At 43.7% G+C, this 23,006-nt stretch overlaps 1 protein-coding gene across 1 annotated transcript in view; it reads right to left on the bottom strand.

Annotated features, from left to right (window-relative positions):
• Positions 1 to 23,006, bottom strand: part of LOC119414867 (unconventional myosin-VIIa) — a 246,919-nt gene that overhangs the window by 169,584 nt on the left and 54,329 nt on the right. Inside the window, exons 18-28 of the mRNA XM_037681988.1 lie at positions 16,870 to 17,028; positions 12,582 to 12,674; positions 12,347 to 12,441; positions 9,593 to 9,677; positions 9,387 to 9,488; positions 6,211 to 6,483; positions 5,841 to 6,110; positions 3,715 to 3,888; positions 3,561 to 3,626; positions 2,240 to 2,364; positions 2,015 to 2,141 (exon numbers count right to left, since the gene is read on the bottom strand). Coding sequence (XP_037537916.1) covers positions 2,015 to 2,141; positions 2,240 to 2,364; positions 3,561 to 3,626; positions 3,715 to 3,888; positions 5,841 to 6,110; positions 6,211 to 6,483; positions 9,387 to 9,488; positions 9,593 to 9,677; positions 12,347 to 12,441; positions 12,582 to 12,674; positions 16,870 to 17,028 — 1,569 coding nt within the window. The remainder of the gene's footprint in view (positions 1 to 2,014; positions 2,142 to 2,239; positions 2,365 to 3,560; positions 3,627 to 3,714; positions 3,889 to 5,840; positions 6,111 to 6,210; positions 6,484 to 9,386; positions 9,489 to 9,592; positions 9,678 to 12,346; positions 12,442 to 12,581; positions 12,675 to 16,869; positions 17,029 to 23,006) is intronic.

The following is a 23,006-nucleotide window of genomic DNA, read 5'->3' as shown; positions in this document are numbered from 1 at the left end:
GGTGAGGGACCAGACAAAGTGCAGCCCAAACAACCCTATGATGAGTAAAAGAAATTGACTTGATCTTCCCTCGCCCAGATGTGGGTCACCGGGGCCCCACTCTGGAGCCAGGCCTGGAGGTGGGGCATGCGGGCGAGCGCCTGGTGGCCGGGCTTTTACCCATGGAGCTCGGCCGAGCACAGCCCGAAGAGGAGACGTGGGTCCCCCTTCCCATGGGCTCACCACCTGTGGGAGGGGACAAAGGGGTCGGGTGCAATTTGGGATGGGTGGTGGCCGAGGGCGGGGACCCTGGCGGTCTGATCCTCGGCTACAGAAGTTGGCTATTGGGACGTGGAATTTCACCTCTCTGGTGGGGAAGGAGCCTGAGCTGGTGTGTGAGGTTGAGAGGTTCTGGCTAGAAATAGTCGGACTCACCTGAACGCATGGCTCTGGCTCTGGAACCAGTTTCCTTGAGAGATGTTGGACACTCTTTCACTCTATATTTGCCCTTGGCAAGAGGCGCCGAGCAGGAGTTCAGCATACTTGTTGCCCCCAATCTTGTTGCCTGTATGTTGGGGTTCGCCCCGGTTAATGAGAGGGCAGTCTCCCTCACCTACATGTGGGGGGACGGGTTCTGACTGTTGTTTGTGCTTATGCTCCAAACAGCAGCTCAGATTACCCACACTTTTTGGAGTCCTTGGAGGGGGGTACTGGAGATTGCGCCTCCTGGGGTCTCCCTTGTTCTACTGGGGGACTTCAATGCTGACGTGGGCAATGACAGTGAGACCTGGAGGGGTGTGGTTGGGAGGAATGGCCCCCCTGATCTGAACCCGAGTGGTGTTCTGTTATTGGACTTCTGTGCTCGTCATGGATTGTCCATAACGAACACCATGTTCAAGCATAAGTGTGTCCATATGTGCTCTTGGCACCAGGACACCCTAGGCCGCAGTTCGATGATAGACTTTGTTGTCGTCTCATCTGATCTGCGGCCGCATGTCTTGGACACTTGGGTGAAGACAGGAGCGGAGATGTCCACTGACCACTACCTGGTGGTGAGTTGGCTCCGATGGTGGGGGAGGATGCCGGTCAGATCTGGCAGACCCAAACGTATTGTGAGGGTCTGCTGGGAACTTCTGGCAGAGTCTCCCGTGAGATGGAGCTTTAACTTCCACCTCTGGGAGATCTTCGAACACGTCCTGGGGGAGGCGAGGGACATCGAGCCCGAGTGGGCCATGTTCCGCACCTCTATTGTTAAGGTGGCTTATCGAAGCTGTGGCCACAAGGTTGTCGGTGCTTGTCGCGGCGGTAACCCTCGAACCCGGTGGTGGACACCGGCGGTGAGGAATGCTGTCAGGCTGAAGGAGTCCTATCGGGCCTTTTTGGCCTGTGGGACCCCTGAAACATAAGCATCTGATGGGTACCAGCAGTCCAAGCGGCATGCGACTCGGGTGGTCGCTAAGGCAAAAATTTGAGCGTGGGAGGAGTTTGGAGAAGCTAAGGAGAATGACTTCCATACGGCTTTGAGGCGATTCTGGTCCACCATCTGGCTTCTCGGGGGGGAAAGCGGTACACCACCAATACTATTTATAGTGGAGGTGGTGTGCTGCTGACCTCAACTCGGGATATCGTGGGTTATTTTTTGCAATTGCTAATTTTTTTAAATGCAACAGCATTAGGACCAGAGTAAACAAATACATATTAGGTCTGGAACTAACATGAAAGCTGAGTCATTCATCCATTCCCTTTTCTGTAGACACGCTACTGTTCAAGTTAAATGGCTGAACATTAGAAAACGTCCATAATTAACGTTTAAGCTAAGTGGAGCTCAGTGAGCTCAGTTCCTGTCTACATTATTTACCCAGAATGCATTGCAGCATAAATAAACTGACAACGTCCGTGTGTCAGTAATAAAACAATGATAAAACCTAAACAGCCTGCAGTATGTTTTGGTCTCATTTTTATAGCTGAAGTGATCGTTCATCAATTAAGGTCTATTGTTCTGACTTGTCAGAGATCTCATTAAGATCAAACTGACCTCCTGGAAGAAGCTTGTTGGAGGGAAGATCCCCAGACAGATGGAGAGCAGAATCCAGCCCTGCGTGCAGTTCCTCTTGTTCTTGTTGTTCACCAGCTGCTTGCAGATCTGACAGTAGATCTCATCTCTGCACGTCCAGGAAAAGAACCAAAAAACATTAGCCCCTTATTTGCAAATCATTATGATTATTTTTGAGAATCTAAAGCCCTTTTATAAACTTTGTACCGTATGCCTTTTCTCAGTAGAGCATATCCAACAATAATGTGCAATTTTTCCAGGGATGTAAGCGGGCGATGCAGCGTCGGTCCCTCTCCTATCAGAAGGTCCTCGTTGTCTGTGAAGTTCTCTGGCTAGTTAAGATGAGGACAACGCAAACAATCATCACCCCATCATACAATATGAAGATATTTAAGTGAGCAGCACATCGATGTCCCCCGTCACTGAGGCATTTGAATAGTGAATGTTTTGTAGTTTTGGAGAGCAGTGTTTTTCTGGTCTGGATTTGAACATAATTTAAGTAAACCTAAATGTTTTTGGTGCAACATATTGAAGTGGGGAGGAGTTACTCTGTGGAGAAGAACAGAGGGAGACTTTTTTTTGCTTGTCCGTGTGGAAGGAGCAGTTTTATTCACTACCAGGAAAAATGGTGGAGCCAGGGGGTGGCTAAAGATGACCTTGGCCACCACAGATTAGACTTTGGCCACCCCAATCATTTGACAACACTATACTTTTGTGCAATATGAAAACTAGAAAGCATAGTTTCCTCAAATGATAAGGTTGGTTGTTGCTAACAACCTCAAACAGGTGCTACTAATTTAAAATAATAAGTGGAGTGAAGATGGACTTTTTAGAGGCGGACTAACAGGTTTTTGAGAGTCAGAATTGTTGCTGATTGGCAAGTGTTCAAATACTTGCAGCAGTAACACAAATAAATTACTAAAAAAAATCATACATTGTTTTTTCCGGAGGACTTGCGACCCGTCCACGGTGTACCCCGCCCCTCGCACAGTGATTGCTGGACATGGGCACCGGCGACCCCCGTGACCCAAAATGGAATAAACGGGTAAAGATAATGGATGGATGGATGGATATTTTTTCTGGATTATTTTTTAGATTGTCTCTCACAGTGGACATGCACCTAAGATGAAAATTTCAGACCCCTCCATGATTTCTAAGTGGGAGAACTTGCAAATTCGCAGGGTGTTCAAATACGTTTTTTCCTCACTGTATATGGTGGTGGTCATCTTGGATTTTGATTGGCAACCAAATTTTCGATAGTGACCTTTTTTACCCCTAGATGCAACCACACCAACATCAAAGTTGGCACGTAACAAATTTTTCAAGTTATACAGTAATGCTCACAACATGGACAGACATTTATGACATTTAGTGCAGCAGCTATCTTGGATTTTGGCATACCCACTAAATTTTTCACACTTTTCTTACGCCTAGCATGCTCATAACACACTGATGGGCGGAGGATATATTCCCCATTTTCTCCATGACGGGGGACAATCAATGACTGAATGGTGAAGACTGTAACGACCTCTTCAGGAATAGCTGATGCTTTTCTGCTTGCACCACTGTGCTTTTTCTTCTTTCGCAGTATTTTCTGTAAAAACAAACACATGGTTGTTAGATGTTAGGTTATGACTCTTGCTGGACATGTTTATTTTTTACAACAATTAAAACAAACACACCTGGTCCAGTCCCACCAGGCTGCTCAGCCTGCGACCCTGCTTGTGAGGCAGGAGGCTGGAGATGGTGCTCTGTGAAATAGTGCTGCTGGAGATCTGGGATATAGAGTCGGCTGATTTTGGTTCCGGCAGATCTCCCATGAAACGCAAAATAATCCATGACACTGTCTGACTCGCCTGAAAAACAAAAAGCAGACACTGAATGAGATGCTGCAGAAAGCTGAATAATTAAAAACAAAACTGAAACATTACGTTTGAATGATAAACTTCAAGAATGCATTTATCTTATAAAACAGTTACAGTAATTGTTTAAGCCAAGGGTATCTAAGGTTGGTCCATAAAGGCCACTACCCTGAATGTTTTACTTGTTTCCCTGCTCCAACACACCCAATTCAATAGCTAAATTACTTCTTTATGTTCTGCAGAATCCTGTTAACCACCCATTGATTCAAATCAGATGTGCTGAAGTAGAGAAACATCTAAAAACATTAAGGATAGAGGCCCTTGAAGGCCACTACCCTGCATGTTTTACCTATTTCCTTGTTGCAACACACCTGATTCTATGGTAAAATGGACTCTGTGTTCTACAGAAGCCTGCTAATCACTCATTGATTCATGTCATAAGTGTGGGCGAAGCATTTAAAACATGTTGGACAGTGGACGTCAAGGACCAATACCCTGCGTGTTTTGTTTCCCTGCTCCAACACACCTGATTCAATGGCTAAATCATCTCTTTATGATCAGCAGAACCCTTTTAACCACCCATTGATTCAAGTCAGGTTTGTTGTAGCAGGAAAACACCTAAAACATGCAGGACCGTGGATCTTTAGAACCAGGATTGGACTCCATTCATTCAACCTTTATATATACAGATTAGTCTCACTGAGTCACGAGGACTCATTTACAAGAGAGACACGTTCTATTGCTTGAAGCAATTGTTCTGATGTACAGTAAAATAAACCTCCTGATAGCTGTTACTCTAGGTTCTTTCTTTTTTTTTCTTTTTTTTTTTTTTTTTTTCTAGATGGCTTCCCTTCTCCCCTTACAGCCATCCTCTCCACACCATTATTATGAAATATTTATTCTAGTGACTATCTAGTGTAGGGTTTTTTTTTTTTTTTTTTTTAATAGGATAGAAAGAAAGAAAAGACAATGTAAGACTCCAAAATATAAGAAATATACACAAAGAGAGCACACGTCAAAACACCCGGCCACTGTCTGTTCACCTGCAAAGAACACGACAAAACATAGCAACAAAATACATATGTATAAAGAACTTAAAATATTCATGGCTTTGCAGTAAGTTTCCATAAATATATATACCCATACCTACACCTATATACATACATACATACATACATACACATGAATATACATTCACATACATATCTATATATCTATATATCTACATATAAAGCCTACATAAGCATCCCTGCTTCTATTTGTGTGTGGTTGTGAGCATGCATAAGTGTATAAGGCTTCTCTAATAGAACATTTAATAGTAACTGTGAAGAAGCAGAGACCCGACCCCCAAGACCAGAGGTAGACGAAAAAGGGGGGACCAGAGCCCAAGACCCCCAGGAGGGACCCCGACCGCGGAGCCCCCAGAGCCACCCACACAGGACGAACCACTCACCCACCCCCCAGAACGAACCACAGGGGAGAACCGGAAGATCCCCACCAGCGACCACATACAGTGACCCCCCGGGGCCAACAGCGACACACTCATAGGCCTCCGTCGGAACCCGCCGCACCGATGTAGGTCCAGGTCCGGGCACCGAGGCCCGGGCACCGAGGACTCACACCACCCAGGCCAAGGCCCGACAGGGCCAGAGGACCCGAGCCCCACCAGGCAGACACCAGGCCGAGCCGACACACGCCCAAGTGCCCAGCCCCCGACACCAAGAGCCCCAAGCACGCCGGCAGGCAAGGGCACACCCCACCAGGGGGCCGCGCGATAGGGGCGCGATGCCAAGCACCCCCAGTGCTTGGCATCGCGCCCCTATCGCCCCTAACTCTAGGTTCTAGCCGACTCTATATCCCTATCGCCCCTAACTCTAGGTTCTTTCTTGACTTATGCAGTAATAGAAAGTAAGCCAGATGCTGGATTTGTCTTTGAATCTTCTCACCAGTGCGTCCGCCTCGTCCTCGTGGTGCAGGAGGGGATCCTTCAGTCTTTGAGAGGTGTGCTTGTGATTCACATTGTTCTGGAAGTGCTTTTTACTGAAATTATAGAAAGAGAACAAGTCACTCTCATCGTCAAAGCCGTCGTAGAACTCCTCCTCATCTTCCTCCTCCAGTGAGGGCGTTGGGGTTGATGATGGAGAAGCTGGAGTGATGATGATATCCATGGCCTGCGCCGAGCTCCCAGTGGTTTGCTCGTCTGGCTCTTTAACAGCCTGTCGCGGGCAAACAGAAGCAATATAACACATTACTGCCAGTTAGCGCATTGCCTAAAAACATGTAAGACTCATGAAGCAACAAAAATCACCCCCTAACCTGAAACTCTAATGGCTTTGGTTCTGGTTGCTGTTCGTCTTCTGCCTCAGTGAAAATGAGCTCTTCATATGTGCTTTCCACAGAATCACGTTCATTTCTTGGCTCCGGTAAAATGAGTTCATTAACAACCTCTGTTTTTTCAGTGGCTTGCTCGGCAATAACGTGTTGCAGTCGCTGCTGAATTTCTGCAACCATCTGTTCCTGGAGGAGTGCCTGTTCTGCCATTTGTCGTCTCTTTAGCTGATAGTCTTTCCTGACCAAGTGGCCCCGCACCTACAGTCAGTTCAGCAGAAAAAAATGAGAACTAAATGACAAAAAACTGTAAAGATATGAACAAATTTACAATATAATAATGTAGAGACGTATTATCAGGTAGAATCAGGCCATCTGTTTTTTTCCAGTATTATTCAGATGTATCCTCATTGTTCAGAAACACACAATATATTCAAATGAATCATTACTTTTTACACAAAAACATAAACAAAATGAAAAGTCCACTCCATGATCCAGCAGCTGCTAGAATCTGCTTTCTTATCAGAAACTCTCAGTAGTGGTTTCTGTACGAGGACTTTAGAAGTCTCTCATGTGGGTGTTGGTGAATTCACTCTTCTTTGCAGCGTTGCGTCAGTTTATTGAAGTTTGAGACAATCATTTCTGCACTGATCTGCAAAGGTCTAGTCACAGCATTTTAGCCAAGTTGAGGTCTAGACTGGGGCAGCACGGTGGCGCAACTGGTAGAGCTGCTGCCTCTCAGCGAGCAGGTCCCTGGTTCAAACCCCGGTCCAGGGGCCTTTCTGGGTGGAGTTTGCATGTTCTCTCCGTGAATGCGTGGGTTTTCTCCGGGTGCTCCGGTTTCCTCCCACAGTCCAAAAACATGCATGTTAGGCTGATTGGTAACTCTAAATTGTCCCTAGGTGTGAGTGAGAAAGTGAATGGTTGTTTGTCTCGTTTGTCTCTATGTGGCCCTGTGATGGACTTGCGACCCATCCAGGGTGTACCCCGCCCCTCGCACAGTGATTGCTGGACATGGGCACCAGCGACCCCCGTGACCCAAAATGGAATAAACGGGTAAAGATAATGGATGGATGGATGGAGGTCTAGACTTTATCCGGACCGTTCCAGCCCCTTGATTCTTTTGTTTTTCAGCCAATCTGTCATAGATCTGATGTTTGGGATCATTGTCCAAGCCCAAATCATCACCTCTCCACCACCATGCTCCACCCTTGGTAGGTAGAGATGTTGGTATGTTGGGTTTGGTTTTTAACAGACATGGTTCTATGCATTATGGGTAAACATCTCTACTATTGTCTAATATGTCCAATGGACATTGTTCCAGAAGTCTTGAGGTGCATTAAGAAGGAACTTCACAAACCTACGTCGAGCTGCCATGTTCTGTATGAAGCAGGGCTCAATTTGTAAACTGATGCCGGAACAAAAACAGCAGGCGGTCCGGCTGGGGTGGGGGGTTGGTTGGCGGTTGTGTTCGTGGGTCCTCCCCCAGAAAATTTTGAATAAAAGAGATGCCATTTCCTGCATTTTGGTGTATCTTAACAGGTTGTTAAACATCTGTAAACATTTTATTAAATTCATTAAAAACAGATTTCTCTTGTAAATGAGTCCTTGAGGCTCAATGAGACTGACAAACTGTATAAATAAAGGTTGAATTGAAATTACTATTTTAGAGAGCAACAACACTTAACAAGCCTGCGTGTGAATGCAGCTCCTATTCTGTTGAGCGTCCTAACACCCCACCCTCCCACACACCCCCACCCACACACTGTCTGACCCGAACTCTGCTGAATTCAGTCCTACGTGTTGTTCTGCTCCAATCTCAATTGCCACTGCCTTCAGGTGCTTCAATTCTCAGTTGTCCAGCTAAGGACAATCCATCCATCCATTTATTTTAGATAATAAATTGTCTTTTTGACATTTTGATAGCTGTTATTTTGACAAATTAGTGCCGTTGTTTTGATACGTGATGTTAATACACATCAAACATTTCACTTGTATTATTATTATTTTTTACTGTAAGTTTATTTATTATGTCTGAAATGTTATGCATCGCGGTCATGTAAGCAGGAATTCTGACACAGCAGTTGTGCGCGCGTCCTGCAGAGCTGTCTGGAGACGCTGCGCGTAAAACAACCAGGGCGCACAGCTGAAGGTGGATGAAGACGCTCCCCGCTGGACATGCAGTCCGCCTGCTGGGCAGGAGCGTGGTGCGGCCGGAACATCCACTCCACAGACTGGGCGAAGTCTCCTCTCGTTGTATTTTTAATAAGTAATAAAAATAAAAATGTGCAATGACTTTGGACTTTTAGGGGCGGAGATTTGAGTTGCCGGATCCGAGCGGTCAAAATGAGAGAGTTCTCGATCTTGTTCCGGCAGGATCTGACTTAAATTAAGCACTAGTATGAAGACAGGAAACAAGCCACACTTGTTCAGTCTTTTTCTAACTCTCGTCATGAACTTTAACCTTTAACCGGTGACCTGAGGCCTGTAGAGTCTGAGATGGAGCTCTTGGGTTTTATGCATTTTTTTTCTGAGCTTTGCATGGTCTGATCTTGGGGTGAATTTGCTGGGACCTTCATTCTGGAAAGCTTGGCAGACACCCTAAATATGTCCACTTGTGAATAATGATGGACTCCAACTTGTTTGGAAATTACCTTTAACTTCTCCCAGACTGATGGGCAGCAGCAGCTGCCTCTCTAAAGTCAGTGCTGATGTCTTTCCATCTTGTCATTGTGTTAATGCACCTGTACGCTGCAGAGCAACAAACTGACCAAACTGATGATGATCAGTTCATTAAAACATCTGATTAGCATAGCCTGGAGGAGACTGAACCTCTCAAGTCTCCTGGAGATAGCATGAGAGGACTTTGTTTATTTACATGCAGCATTTCCATATGGGCTTCATTTTGGTGAAACAAATAAGAACACGATGGGGTCTGTTGTGTCTTTTTGTTTACTTAAGGTTAAATTTGAACAATCTGAGCATCTAATAAAGATCTGATCCTTTATCTTAGGTCCTGATGAGTAAAACCCTAAAGAGGATGGATTTTCATGTTTCACAACTGGAAATGTTTTCAACTTGAATACTTGTTCACCCAGCATACCATTTATTTTCTGTAGTGCTTAAATCAAAAATCTACATTGTGTTTAGTATTTGGAGCTTGCCTGTTTCTGCATGACAATCGCTGCTCTCTGCTGTCTGTGGTACTGAAACTGAAGTGTCCGACTTCGGATTGTTGACACCAGCCGTGCCAAATTGTGTCGAAGCTAGAAGGAGCAGAGAACAAAGAAAGCATTTCAAAAGCCTCAAGGTGAGATTGTTGTGTCAGCCACTAGCTCTGAATCCAACAGGAAGTTTTCAAACAACACACCTTCATCATATTTTTCCTCGCTTTACAAGCTCTCCAGTTTTTCTGCAACACCACAGCTGCCCTTCGCTTCTTCAGGAAACACTTCCTGAAAAAAATAATACATGCCAACAACTAAGAAATTTCCTCAATAGCTATGTTTTTGTGTCTTCTTATGCAACGTTCCACTCTGTCACCATAAAATCACCCTATCTGCAGATGTGCTGTGCTGATATGGATATTTGTTACTGCAGTGAAAGATAAAGCTGAGGATGTTCAGTCAAGATCTCTCATCGTCTGAATGTTTCTGAATCATTCTCACCATTTTTCTTCTGTACATTTTTCATAACTTGTCCCGTAAGGTTTGTGTTTTTTCAACAGTTCAGGAATCAAAACATTTCGCTCATTCAGGACATTCCTGCTGTGACTTTTGGCGTTTGTGCAATTCTTACTTTTTTAAATATTTAGCTTTGTCTGCCATGTTTTTCTAATTGAAAATGAATAGAGCTCTTCACATCCCTTTGAGCTGTTTACAAGCCTTCTACTGATCATTTCAGCTATTGTTCTGATTTAGCTTTCTTCAGCTTATTTATACTAAATTTGGCTTTTTCAGTTACTTTTTTAGTTAGCTTTCTGCTAATTTTAGCCTTTTTTATTTGAGCTAATTTCCAACTTTTGTGCTTGTTTGGAATAATTTATATTTTAAATGGTAAATGGACTGTGCTTATATAGCACCTTTCTATCTTATTAAGACACTCAAAGCTCATTACAACACAATCTGTGCCCTCATTTATCCATTCATACAGCACTCTACTAGATCTCTACAAAGACTAATCAGAGCTTTAGATCACATTCATACATTGATGGGACACACATTGGAGGCAATGAAGGGTTTAGTGTCTTGCTCAGGGACACTTCAGCATGTGACAGCTTGTGAAATTGAACCCCCAACTCTCACATTAAGGACAATTGCTCTAACCACTCAGGCACAGCCGCCCCTATTTCATGCTCCTTTTAGCCTCTTTCTGTTACATTCTATTCTTTTTTGTTTGTTTGTTTTATTCAGCTTCTTTAAAAAATTTACCGTATTTTCCACTTTATAAGTCGCACCAGAGTATAAGTCACATATGTCCAAATATGTCTAATAATTTGGAAAAATCTATAAATACGTCGCTTCGCCGTATAAGTCGCACATATTATGCGTCACCACAGATGTGTTGCATTTTTTATGCGTCACTGCTGACAACCTGGAAATGTGGGCCGGTGGGCCGGTGTTGTACCTAAAATCGCTTTGTTGCTAAAATGACAGTTGTTTGGGAGGACTTTAACCAGATTAACACTTATAATAAATTATTTGTTTGTTCAACATTATAGCAAAAGTGTGTCTCAGTTGAACTATTCCTTAAAAAATGCACATTAATGGTCAAATCAGCTGAATGCAAATATAGTTTCGCTGCTCTGGTGCTGCAAAGCGGGCACGCGCAGCGCAACTGGCTGCGGCATTTCTTTTAAATTTAACAAGATAACCACCTGAAAAAAATATTTGTTTGTTCGGCTTTAAAGGTGTGTCTCAGTTGAACTATTCCTTAAAAAATGCACTTTAATGGTCAAAACATGGCGAAATGAAGCAGCTTTAACATTACACGCCCACCCAGTCATAAATAATACCAGAAACACTTGTTTATTTTATTTGTTTTACTTGGTTTTTTTTTGTTTGTTTTTTTGTTTTTTCATTCAAATTCTCGAATTCTTCGTCCTCGGTGTCACTGGCAAAGAGTTCTGCCAACTCCCGAGGAAGATGAAGGGGTGCCTCAACCTCCTCTTCTTCCCCGGGGCTGTCAGAGTCCTTCTCCATGTCAGCTCCAGCTCCAGCTCCAGCTGATAGTCCAGCCTTCCTGAACCCCAACTGGATTGTCTCTTTACTCACTGAGGTCCACGCTTTGTCAATCCAGCCGAGGACCTGTTGGAATGTGGCGTGGCGCATCCGTCCAGTGGCGGTGAAGCTGTGGTCTCTGCTTACCATCCACTCCTCCCACAGGTGACGCAGGGCAGCTTTAAAGCTCCGGTTAACGGAGATGTCGAGAGGCTGGAGGTTTTTGTTAATCCTCCAGGGATAATGGCAGGTAAAAAGTTGCAAGGTTTTATTTTCTCCTTAAACTGGGGCATAATGTGTAATGGGCTGGAGGGGTTTTAGTGGGTTTTGGAATAACAGATACGCCTACCGGTAGTCGTCAGAAGCCTAGAGCGCTAGCACCTGTAGTGGCTGTAAAGGGTAGTATTCATGTCAGAATGAATATTATCAGAAGCCTGGAGAGCTAGTACATCCTCTAGCACCTCTAGTGGCCACAAAAGGTAGTGTTCATGTCAGAATGAATGAAAACGTCCATATCTCAGTCAATATGGGAAAAAATTCATAAATAAGTCACTTCGCCGTATAAGTCGTAGGGTATGCAAATTAGGCAAAAAGGTGCGACTTATATGCCAGAAAATACGGTACTTTTTATTTCAGCTTTTATTTTTTTTATGAATTCAGCTTCTCTACTTATTTCAGCTTATTCTGTGCATTTCTGCTCTCTTCAGCCTTTGGGCACATTTCTAATGATTTCTGCTTTTATTTCCCTGCTTTCAGTAAACGTCAGCTGTTCAAATTCAATTGTCATAAACAGTTTAGAGATGAAACCTGTTCAGCAGCTTTCAGCAGAATTTTTTAAGCATTCATGCTGCACTTCCACAGGAAATGACATGTGGTTAGTTTCCATTTTACTTCCTGCAGCTCACCTGTCTTTGTGTCCCAGCATGACCCTCTGGATCACCACGGCCACCCTGCTAAGCTCCTCCTCCCGCAACCGCTCCAGAGCAGCGTCGTGAGCTTCCTGGTTCAAATCACAACATGCTCATTTTATTCCACTGGAGCAATAAGTTCAGTGATTGAGAAAAACACTTTAGAAACATGTCCGCTGTCCTGAAACGACTGCAGCTGCTTGTTCCAGTGTCATCTGATGAGTTTTGGTACCTTGAGGAAGATTTGCCTCCTGCCCATTTTCCACTCGTCCTGTCCTTTAATCACAGCCTGGCAGATGGCCTCACAGCAGGCTCCAGCTCCACTCTGTGGGGACGGCCAAACATTTATAGTTTTAGTTTAAAAGCAGATGTTTGAAAAGGTTATGAACAGTTAATATGTCACCTGTTGCAGATAGATCTCCATTTTTAAATGTTCTCAATTAGAAAGCATAATGCTTTGTGTTACACAGTTATTGCAGCAGAAATACTGGAAGTGCTACAGATAGCTGCATTTGCAATGAATCATAAACTGTAAAGATAAAATCAAATGTGTGGCATTGTTGAAAAAAGGGGGTGGAGTGGTGGCTCAGTTGGTAGAACCGTTGCTTCTCAGAAATGGTAAATGGACTGTACTTATATAGCGCCTTTCTATCTTATTGAGATACTCAAAGCGCTTTACACTACAATCTGTGTCCTCATTTACCCATTCATACAGCACTCTACTAGATCTCTACAAAGCTAATTGAACAAAATCATTCTAAAGAGACTAATCAGTGATTTATCACATTCATACACCAATGGGACACACATCGGAGGCAATGAGAGGTTCAGTGTCTTGCCCAGGGACACTTTGCCATTTGACTGCTGTGGGGTTTGAACCCCCAACTTTTGCATTGGAGGACGACTGCTCTATCCACTCAGCCACAGCCGCCCTGAAAGAACGTCACTGGATCACATCTCGGACTGAGGTCTTTCTGGGTGGAGTTTGCATGATCTCTCTGTGCTACGTGGGTTTTCTCCAGGTACTCTGGTTTCCTCCCACAGACTAAAAACATTCAAATTTAATTCAAATTCAAAAATACTTTATTAATCCCAGATGGAAAATATATGCTGTTGTAACTCATCATCCTGGTTTCATTAAAGAGTTGTTCTAGATGCCGATGGCTGTGGGCAGGAAGGATCTCTTGTAGAGGTCTGTCTTACAATAGATCTGAAGAAGCCTCTGACTGAAGACACACTGTTGCTGTATGGCAGTCTGATGAAGAGGATGCTGATGGTTGTCTATAATGTTCTTCTTTTTATGAAGGATCCTTCTTTGTACAATCATCTCCAAAGGTTCTAGAGGAGTCCCCAGAACTGAACCAGCCTTCTTTATGAGCTTGTTGATCTTTTTTAAGTCACTTGCTCTGGTGCTGCTACCCCAGCAGATGATGGCAGAAGAGATAGTGCTCTCTACAACAGACTTATAGAAGATATGCAGCATCTTGCTGCAAACATTGAAGGACTTCAGATTCCTCAAGTAGTACAGTCTGCTCTGTCCCTTCTTGTAGACAGCTTCACTGTTGCATTTCCAGTCCAGTCTGTTGTCCAGGTGAACTCCAAGGTATTTATTAGGGATGGGGCCAATCCGATCCAGTATCGGTATCGGCCTCCGATGCCAGCATAATTTACATATCGGATTTTTCCGATCCACCTGCCGATATTTCCGATCCATGCATGTCTGTGGTTGAACTGCAGTTGGATTCATACTATGAAATGGATTTCCTGAACGGCGGCGTGTCTCATGAACCCAGAGTAATAAGACCCGCCTCACATTCAGGAAATCCAGTTCATAGTTTGCAGCCAGCTACAACGTGAGGGCTGAGTTAGCAGCACTGTGGCTAACAGCTAACAAACTTTTCATCTAAACATGTCCGCTGTGTGGAAGTATTTTACACTAGAAACACCACAAAACAAGACAGCAACATGCAGTGTCTGCAGAGCCATAGTGCCACATTAAACCGCAGTAAAGTTCGTTTTACGTTGGACAGTCGAGCTCCGGGACTTCAGCGGGGCGCTGCTCTTTGCTCAACCCAAAACAGACGACTCGATCCCGGCCAGCCGCGTCCAATCTGCCCCGCTCAGTCTGCCCGTCTCTGAGGAAGGACAGACTGAGCGCGGCTACCCCAAATCAGGCTGCTTGCTTCGGATTGAACAAGAAGAAGACATCGCTGAAACCACGGAGCTCGAATGTTTACAGAGAAGTTGCTAAACTTCATCATAATTAATGACCAACTACTATCAGTTTTAGAAAATGAAGGATTTCTCAGTTTGATTCTTGCATCCAAGATATAGTTTACCCTCCATGAGATATTCATCAGTACAACAGTAGACAATCATAAAAAAAAACATGATTTGAAAATTATATATATTAAAAACAAAAACAGCTACATTATAAAGTAATGTAAATAACTAAAAACAGGAACATGTCTGTTGGTTTATGCCATGAACTTAGCAGATGTTTGAAGACAATTAACATTTAATTTAATTTAATTTAATTCATTTATTCATTCATTTAAAAGAAACTAAATAAAATAAAAAATCATCAAAAAGAAAACATTGAATGAAAATAGTGCAGAAAGAAGAAAAATAATTCTTATATCTGCCCCTTATTTAAAAAAATATAAAATAACTTTAAACAATCACTTAAATTAATCACTTTAATATCTACTTTAAAGCTAGGAATACAAAAACATGTTTTGTGTTAGCAGAATTTAATTCTAACTTTAAAACTTATCCAACATTAATAAAACTTACCTCAAGTTGCCTTTTTGGACATGCATGCATAGATTTGTACAAAATTGTACCTGAGAGGAGATTATTACAGCTTCATATAAAATCAATGATGATGATGATATTGGAACTGGATCGGTATTGGCCGATATTCAGATTTAGGTATCGGGATCGGATCGGAAGTTTAAAAAAAGTGGATCGGTGCATCCCTAGTATTTATACTTCTCCACCACCTCCACTTCTTCTCCCATGATGAAAATAGGGTTGGACCTGTTCCTGTTTCTCCTGAAATCTACAATCATCTCCTTTGTTTTGTTCACATTCAAGATGAGATGATTGTTTCCACACCATGCCACAAAGCGGTCCACCACATCTTCTTGTCCATCTCTGAAACACCTGACCACTGCAGAGTCATCTGAATATTTCTGCAGATGACAGGAGTCTGTTTTGTAATGGAAATCTGAGGTGCACATAGTGAAAAGGAATGGTGAGAGTACAGTCCCCTGTGGCGCTCCTGAGCTACTGACCACCTGGTTAGTTACACAACCTTTGAGTCTCACAAAAAGCAGGTGTATGATGGCATCTTCAACTCCAAGTCCATGCTGATAAGCAAACTGCAGTGGGTCCTGATATGTGCTTGTTTGTTTAGTCAGGTGGGCCAACAGAAGTCTCTCTAGGACCTTCATGATGTGGGATGTCAGAGCAACAGGTCTATAGTAATTGAGGACTGATGGGTGAGTTTTCTTTGGTACCGGAACAAGGCAGGAGGTTTTCCACAACACTGGAACCTTCTCCTGGGTCAGGCTAAGGATGAAGAGGTGCAGCAGAACCCCACAGAGCTGCTCTGCACAGACCTTCAGGACTCTGGGACTGACACCATCTGGACCTGCAGCCTTATTCCGGTTCGGTCTCTCCAGCTGCTTCCTCACCTGACTTCTAGAGACGCGGAGGGGGGAAGCAAAGGAGGTATCAGCATCTTCTGATTTGGTTGAAGACCAACATGTATAAGAAGAATGGTCCATGAGCGAGGTGGTAGATACAATATTTGAGGTGTGACAGGACAGCCTTGGGTCAAAGGAGGGTGGTATGTATGCTTGGCTGTGGGAAAGAGAGGAGCATGCTGAGCTTGTTCCTGAACTGAACCTATTGAAGAATGTGTGCAGTTCATTGGCTCTGTCCAGGCTTCCATCCTTCTGATCCGCCGTCTGCTTGAAGCCTGTGATCTGTTTCATCCCTGACCACACCTCTCTGATATTGTTCTGCTGGAGCTTGCTCTCCATCTTTTTCTTGTACACCTCCTTGCTGTTTCTGATCTTGACTTTTAGTTGCTTCTGTGTACTCCTCAATAATTCCCTGTCTCCCTCCCTGAAGGCTCTTTTTTTCTGGTTTAGTAGTTCCTTCAGGTCAGTGGTGCTCTAGGGTTTGTTAATGGGGAATCATCTCACTGTTCTGGTGGGGATGGTGTTGTTTACACAGAAGTTTATATAGTCAGTCACACACTCAGTCCTGGCAATGATGTCCTCTCCATGTGGCTGGCACAGTGCATCCCAGTCTGTAGCCTCAAAACAACCCCGCAGGGGTTGAAATCAATTAAAGAGCTATCTATAACAGGTAAGGTAATAACTGCTATTAAATTTTGCACAAAACTGCACAATCACTTTAAGAGAGGTCCCAATTATCCCTGGTTTCCAGATTTTACAATAAAAAAATAAAAATAAAGAGTAAAAATTAAAAACAGGAGACTTAACAGTTCTGGGGTCACAGATGTTGGTCTTCAGGAAGACTCTGTATCGTGACAGGAAGTCCTCAAAGGTGTGTCGCACTGGATACCCCAGCTTCCTGATGCGGATGGTGTCCAACATCCCCGAGTATCTGAGTTGACGCATGCACAGCTCTCGGTTAAACACCTGCAGGAGGACCAAATACAGAGGCTTTAAACATTATTATCACAATTTCTTTATGGGGGGTGGGGAGGGGTTTATTTCAATAACTATTGTATTGATCTGATTGTTTTAAGGCAGGAGAAAGTTATAACTGCTTATGGAGCACAGAAATGTCAAAACACAAAACTCACAGAAGCTTGTTAACATATTAAATTGAGGTATTTGGGACTCAAAGGCTTTGTTCATGCTGCAGGTCTTAATGTTCTTCATGTTTCTTAGTGGTTCTTCACATGACATGAACATGTGACCTCCATCAGAGGCCAGAGTGGATTGTTTATTGTTCGAGGAAGAAGATGTGATGTCACACACAGCACGCTATGCTCATGGAAACTATGGACATGGACGCCATGTTAACTTGTGAAAATTATTATCTGACATGTTTGTTTGATCCAGTGTCTGCAGTGAATTTAGCCTCCTCCGGTGCAGCATTGGATTTCTGCAACAGGAGCAAGGCACTGAAGGTAGAAACAAAGTCACGTGTGGATCAGTTCAAGAAGACGTCGGTGTTCCAGGATTTAAACTGCACAAGGTTATCATAATTATTAATACTTGGATGGGTCTGTTCAGCCCACCTCACTGACATGGAATTGTATGAAATGAGACATGAGCGTTCAGACTGAAGGTTATTTGAAGACCATCAGATATGGACCTGATTCAGATGAGATGTTCACATTCAGTCTGTTGTGAATAAATCTGGTATGGGTTGCATACGGGCAGATAAAATAAGATTTGGGTCATATGTGCCTGCAGTGTGAACGTAGACTAAGGAAACGCAGCTGATCAAACCCCATCATGTTCAATCTGAGATGATCTGAACAATGTTTCACTAAAATCAACAAGGATGAGCCTTCATGATGATGCAGGTAAAAATGTTTGGGAATGTTTATATAAAAGCTTTGTGTATCTCACAGAAACGTAAGTTGTTTTGATTCTTTATTCACTCCACTGGTGTCCAGTTTCTTACAGAATACATTAAGAAGTATTCCTTCCTGTCCATAAATCACTTTCACAGAATGTGCCGGACCATCTTACACATTATGAATCGCTTGGACCTCTCACATCAGCAAATACAGGATTATTAGTTGTTTCACACACCAGAACCAAACAAGATGCTTTTAGTTTTTAGGTTCTTCACATGTGGACCCGTCACATGTGGACTTGTTAGATTGACCCTACTGATGATGAGTTGTCTCAGCAGCAATCCTGCTCAGTATGAGAGGAACCGCATGTTCAGACATTTGGTGCATGTGGTTAGCTGAGGAGCCACTGGGGCAGAGCTACCATCTGTGGGATTATGACTGAACGTCTCCAAGTCAGAATCCTGCCTAGATGTGACGATACTGAAGCGCTGCAGATCCTTGGTTGGTCTCTGATAGCTGGCTTCAGCCGGTGTGGAGAGCCCCTGCCGCCGGGCCGAGGCTGAACCACCGAGAGTGGGGAGTGGTGGAGCAGAGGTTAGAGAAGGTGGGACTGTGATCAAAAGGTCTCTGGTCCAACTACCTGGACAGGCAACATCAAAATGTGGGTGGGAAAGGTGAAGCACCCACACCTGCCTCCACCCTCATTTGCCCCACTCTGGGTCCTGCTGCATAGATGAATTTACCTCGCCTTGCCTTAAACAAGGCAGCACTTTGGTACAACTGCTGCCTCTCAGTGAGCAGGTTGCCGGTTCAAATCTCGCCCGGGGGGCCTTTCTGGGTGGATCCAACATTTTTCAGTCAGGTCATCTGGACAGTTTCTTTTTTTGTGCTGAAATGTTTCGCTTTTGATCCGGAAGGCTTCACCGGTCAAGGAAACACAGTCAAGGAAGCATGGACTTTGTTGTTTTCAACCAGTTCCACTTTGGAGTAAGCTGTTGGGGAAGAACCAGTTTTGTGTTGTGTGTTTCCTTGACTGATGAAGTCTTCCGGATCGAAGACAAAACGTTTCAGCACAAAAAAAAAAAAACTGTCCAGATGACCTAACTGAAAAATGTTGGATTGTATACCTGGATTATTGAGCATGGACTTTGTTGTTTCTGTGTGGAGTTTGCATGTTATCTCCATGCATGTGTGGACTTTCTCTGGGTACTCCATTTTTCTCCCACAGACCAAAAACATGCATGTTAGGCTGATTGATAACTCTAAATTGTCCCTAGGTGCAGGGGGCGCTCGAGCACCGCCCATCCAATGAAACCACTCACCATTTTACATTGAAGACTTAAAAAAAAAAAAAAAAAAAAGATAAAATAAAAAATATTTCAAAATATATGTATATATTTTTTAGTTGTGTAAGATAAATATTTTATAGTTAATGATGAGTTAAATTGTTTCTTTCAAAAACGTTGTCTGATTGGTGACATATTTCTGGCCCCTGGGGGTGCAATAATGTAATCCATAGATTCTCGTTAAAAATTGCACATGCGCAATTATTCAGATACACTTCAAGAGATAAGAAGATTCTGGGCGCAGTTATTGCACCCGGGGGCACGTCGAATGCGAGCTGTACCGATCAGTACCGATCATGTACTTCCGGTTAAATTTTTTTGTGTGTGTGTGGGTGTGTCCGGGAACAGATCGTGCAGCAGTGACACTCAAAACCAGTCTGGCTGCAGGTACGCTTTAAGCCAGAGGTCACTTGGTCCAGATTCGGACCAAGTGATGGTTCTGTCTGGACCTGACAGAACATTGGATCGGGTCACCCCTTGCTTGCTGGGTCAAGACTGCTGCTCACTGTTTGGATGTGTTGTGGCTGCATTCTGCTGTTGTTGTTAGTACAACTTTGGCGAGACCTACAATCAGCAAAATTTGAAACTATTCTATCATCTACTCGACGGTGAGTTGCCTTTTTGTTTTAAAATACTGTTGGACGTGTTAGTTGCTGTTTAAACGCCTCAGCAAAAAATCACAGCACTTACAATGCAAGACTCCATAGAGCTAACGGCTGATTTAACTAATGTTTTTTATCCTGGTCAATGTGATCTTCCCAATCATGTATTTATTTAATATGCTAAAAACGGTACTCAATAAGTAAGCCAAATAAAAGACCATACCTTTAGTAATTAAAAGACATCTTTGGTTGAATTTATTTGAACTATTTTAAGGTATATCCTGATGCATGCTCAATAATCCAGGTAGAAAAATCTAAAAAAAGTTCAATCTGGTCCTCTGGACATTCAAAACAACAAAACAAAGCAAATCAACAAAAAAATGTAGAAACGTTTCGTCTCTCATCAGAGAGACTTCCTCAGTCTGAGGTGCTGTATTCAGCTCAGTCTCTTAAATAGCACCGTCTCAGAGTGGATCAACCAGTTTTGCTGCTGACAACCAAAACCAGCTGATCACATGCTCAAGAAGGGCCATCAGCCTAACAATGGATCATTAGCACACTGATGGCTGTTTACTATTCACAGAGGGCTGAGTGATACTAGCAATCACAGCATTGTAAGAGGGGGACAGTTGAACCCGGAGGCCTCCACCCCTGTTTAACGATGGACGATTTCTTTTCACAAAGATGGCCTCCTTTACTCCTCTCTCAAACCATCGTTCCTCTCTGTCCAGGATGTGAACATTGTCATCCCTGAAAGAGTGACCGCTGGCCTGGAGATGAGTGTAGACCGCAGAGTCCTGGCCTGATGATGTTGATCTTCTGTGCTGGGCCATCCTTTTGGCCAGTGGCTGTTTTGTTTCCCCGATGTAAGACTGATCACAGCCCTCCTGACACTGAACAGCATACACAATATTACTCTGTTTGTGCCGGGGGACTGGATCTTTGGGATGAACCAGTCTTTGCCGTAATGTATTTTGGGGTTTAAAAGCCACTGGGACGTTATGTTTAGAAAATAAACGTCTCAGTTTCTCTGATACTCCCTCAACATATGGAATGACCACTGGTCTGGGTCTGGGTTCCTCCTTTTCACCTGTTGGCTGACTGGAGTCCTGTTTGGGTTTCTTCTCTGCTTTCAGGAAGGCCCAGTTAGGATATCCACATTGCTCTAGAGCCTGTCTTGTGTGGGATTTCTCCTTCTGCCTGGCTCCTGAGCTCGTGGGGATGCTGTCTGCTCTGTGATACAGAGTCCTGATGACTCCTAACTTGTGCTCCAAAGGGTGATGGGAGTCAAACTGCAAATACTGGTCTTTGTGGGTGGTTTTGCGGTACACCTCAATTTGCAAATGTCCTCTATCAGAGACTGAGACCTCACAGTCCAAGAAAGCCAATCTGCCATTTTTTACATCTTCTCGTGTGAACTTGATGTATTTATCCACAGAGTTGATGTGGTCAGTAAAATGTTGGACTTCCTGAGATTTGATTTTAACCCAGGTGTCGTCAACATACCTGAACCAATGACTTGGTGGTGTCCCTGAAAAGGACGTCAAGGCTCTCTTTTCTACCTCCTCCATGTATTTTAAGGTATCTTTGCTACCTGGATTATTGAGCATGCATCAGGGTATCTTTGTTACTTTTTGACAAATCGCTCCAGCGGCAGTGGTGGTTTTGTCTTTAGTACTGGCTCGGTTTGAGTTGAATTATACCAGTAACTACGCGCACCATTCTGTTCAGGTTCTGTTCATGTTCTGTTCATGGTCTGTTCATGTTCTGTTTGTCTGTATGGTTCAGTTCAGGTTCTGTTCAGTCTGTTTTTGTGGTTCTGTTCAAGTTCTGTTCAGTCTATTTGCAGTTCTCTTCAGTATGTATACATGTTTGATTTTTTTTATAACGGTTACAAACTATTTAAGCTAAAGCTAATTTAATTTATCTGACTATGTACTTAATTTATGTTTTTGACCTCTTAGGTTTTATTGTCACCCCCTTTAACAAAGTTCTACAATTGATGGCAAACTACCACCTGACCACGTTATGGTAGAAAATCAACCTCTTTGTTGACTGCTTTTAGCCTTTATGCGTGTGTATATGTGTGTGTGTATATCAGAGTCAGAGTCGTAGTGTCTTTACTTGTCATACGCACCACATGTCGTGCATGTTGTGGAACGAAATTGTGTACACAGGGTCCCAGTTACATCCAACAAAAGTATAAAATGTAAAAGAAACAGTAATAAGATCTAAAATATGAGCTAAGAAAAACGTTAACTAAAAACACACTAAGCACTAGTAGTACAAAAACAATACGCCGAACAGCAGCCTCAGGGTAGAAGCTGTTCCTGAGTCTAGTGGTTCTACACTTAATGCTCTTCAACCTCCTTCCTGAGGGGAGCGGGGCAAAAATTGTGTGTGCTGGGTGAGTGGGGTCCTTCATGATGCAGGTGGCCCTCTTCTTGCATCTGGAAGTGTAGATGTCTGTGATGGTGGGGAGGCTGGCTACAACGTACTTCTGTGCAGCCTTCACCACTCTCTGCAAAGCTTTTCTTTCTGCAGAGGATGCTCTCCACTGCACACCTATAGAAAACGGTGAGGACTGAGCTTCCCAGACCAGCTCACCTCAGCTGCCTGAGGAAGTAGAGTATCTGATGTGCTTTCTTGATCAGGCTGGTAGTGTTGTTTCCCCAGCTGAGGTTGTCATTCAGGTGCACACCCAAGTACTTGTAGTTGGAGACCACTTCCACCACAGATCCTCCTATATTTGTGGGGTAGGTGTGTTTGTTCCATCTGAAGTCCACGATCATCTCCTTCATCTTCTTCACATTGATGTAAAGGTTATTCTCCTTGCATCAGCTCTCCAGGTGTTCCACCTCCTGCCTGTAGCTGGACTCGTTGTTTGTGATGCATCCCACCACAGCTGTATCATCTGAAAACTTAACAATATGACAGTCTGGATGGGTAGGTGCACAGTCATATGTTAGCAGAGTGAACAGGAGAGGGCTCAGAACACAGCCCTCAGGGGAGTCAGTGCTGAGGGTCATGGTGGAGGAGAAGTTGTGGATCCTCACGGACTGCGGCCTGTTTGTTAAGAAGTCTAGGACCCATATATGTGTGTGTGTGTGTGTGTGTGTGTGTGTGTGTGTGTG

This window comes from Nematolebias whitei, chromosome 9 (genome assembly GCF_014905685.2).
Source record: "Nematolebias whitei isolate Nwh7 chromosome 9, NemWhi1, whole genome shotgun sequence".
NCBI lineage: Eukaryota > Metazoa > Chordata > Actinopteri > Cyprinodontiformes > Rivulidae > Nematolebias > Nematolebias whitei.
This window is presented reverse-complemented; position numbering and strand designations above follow the sequence as displayed.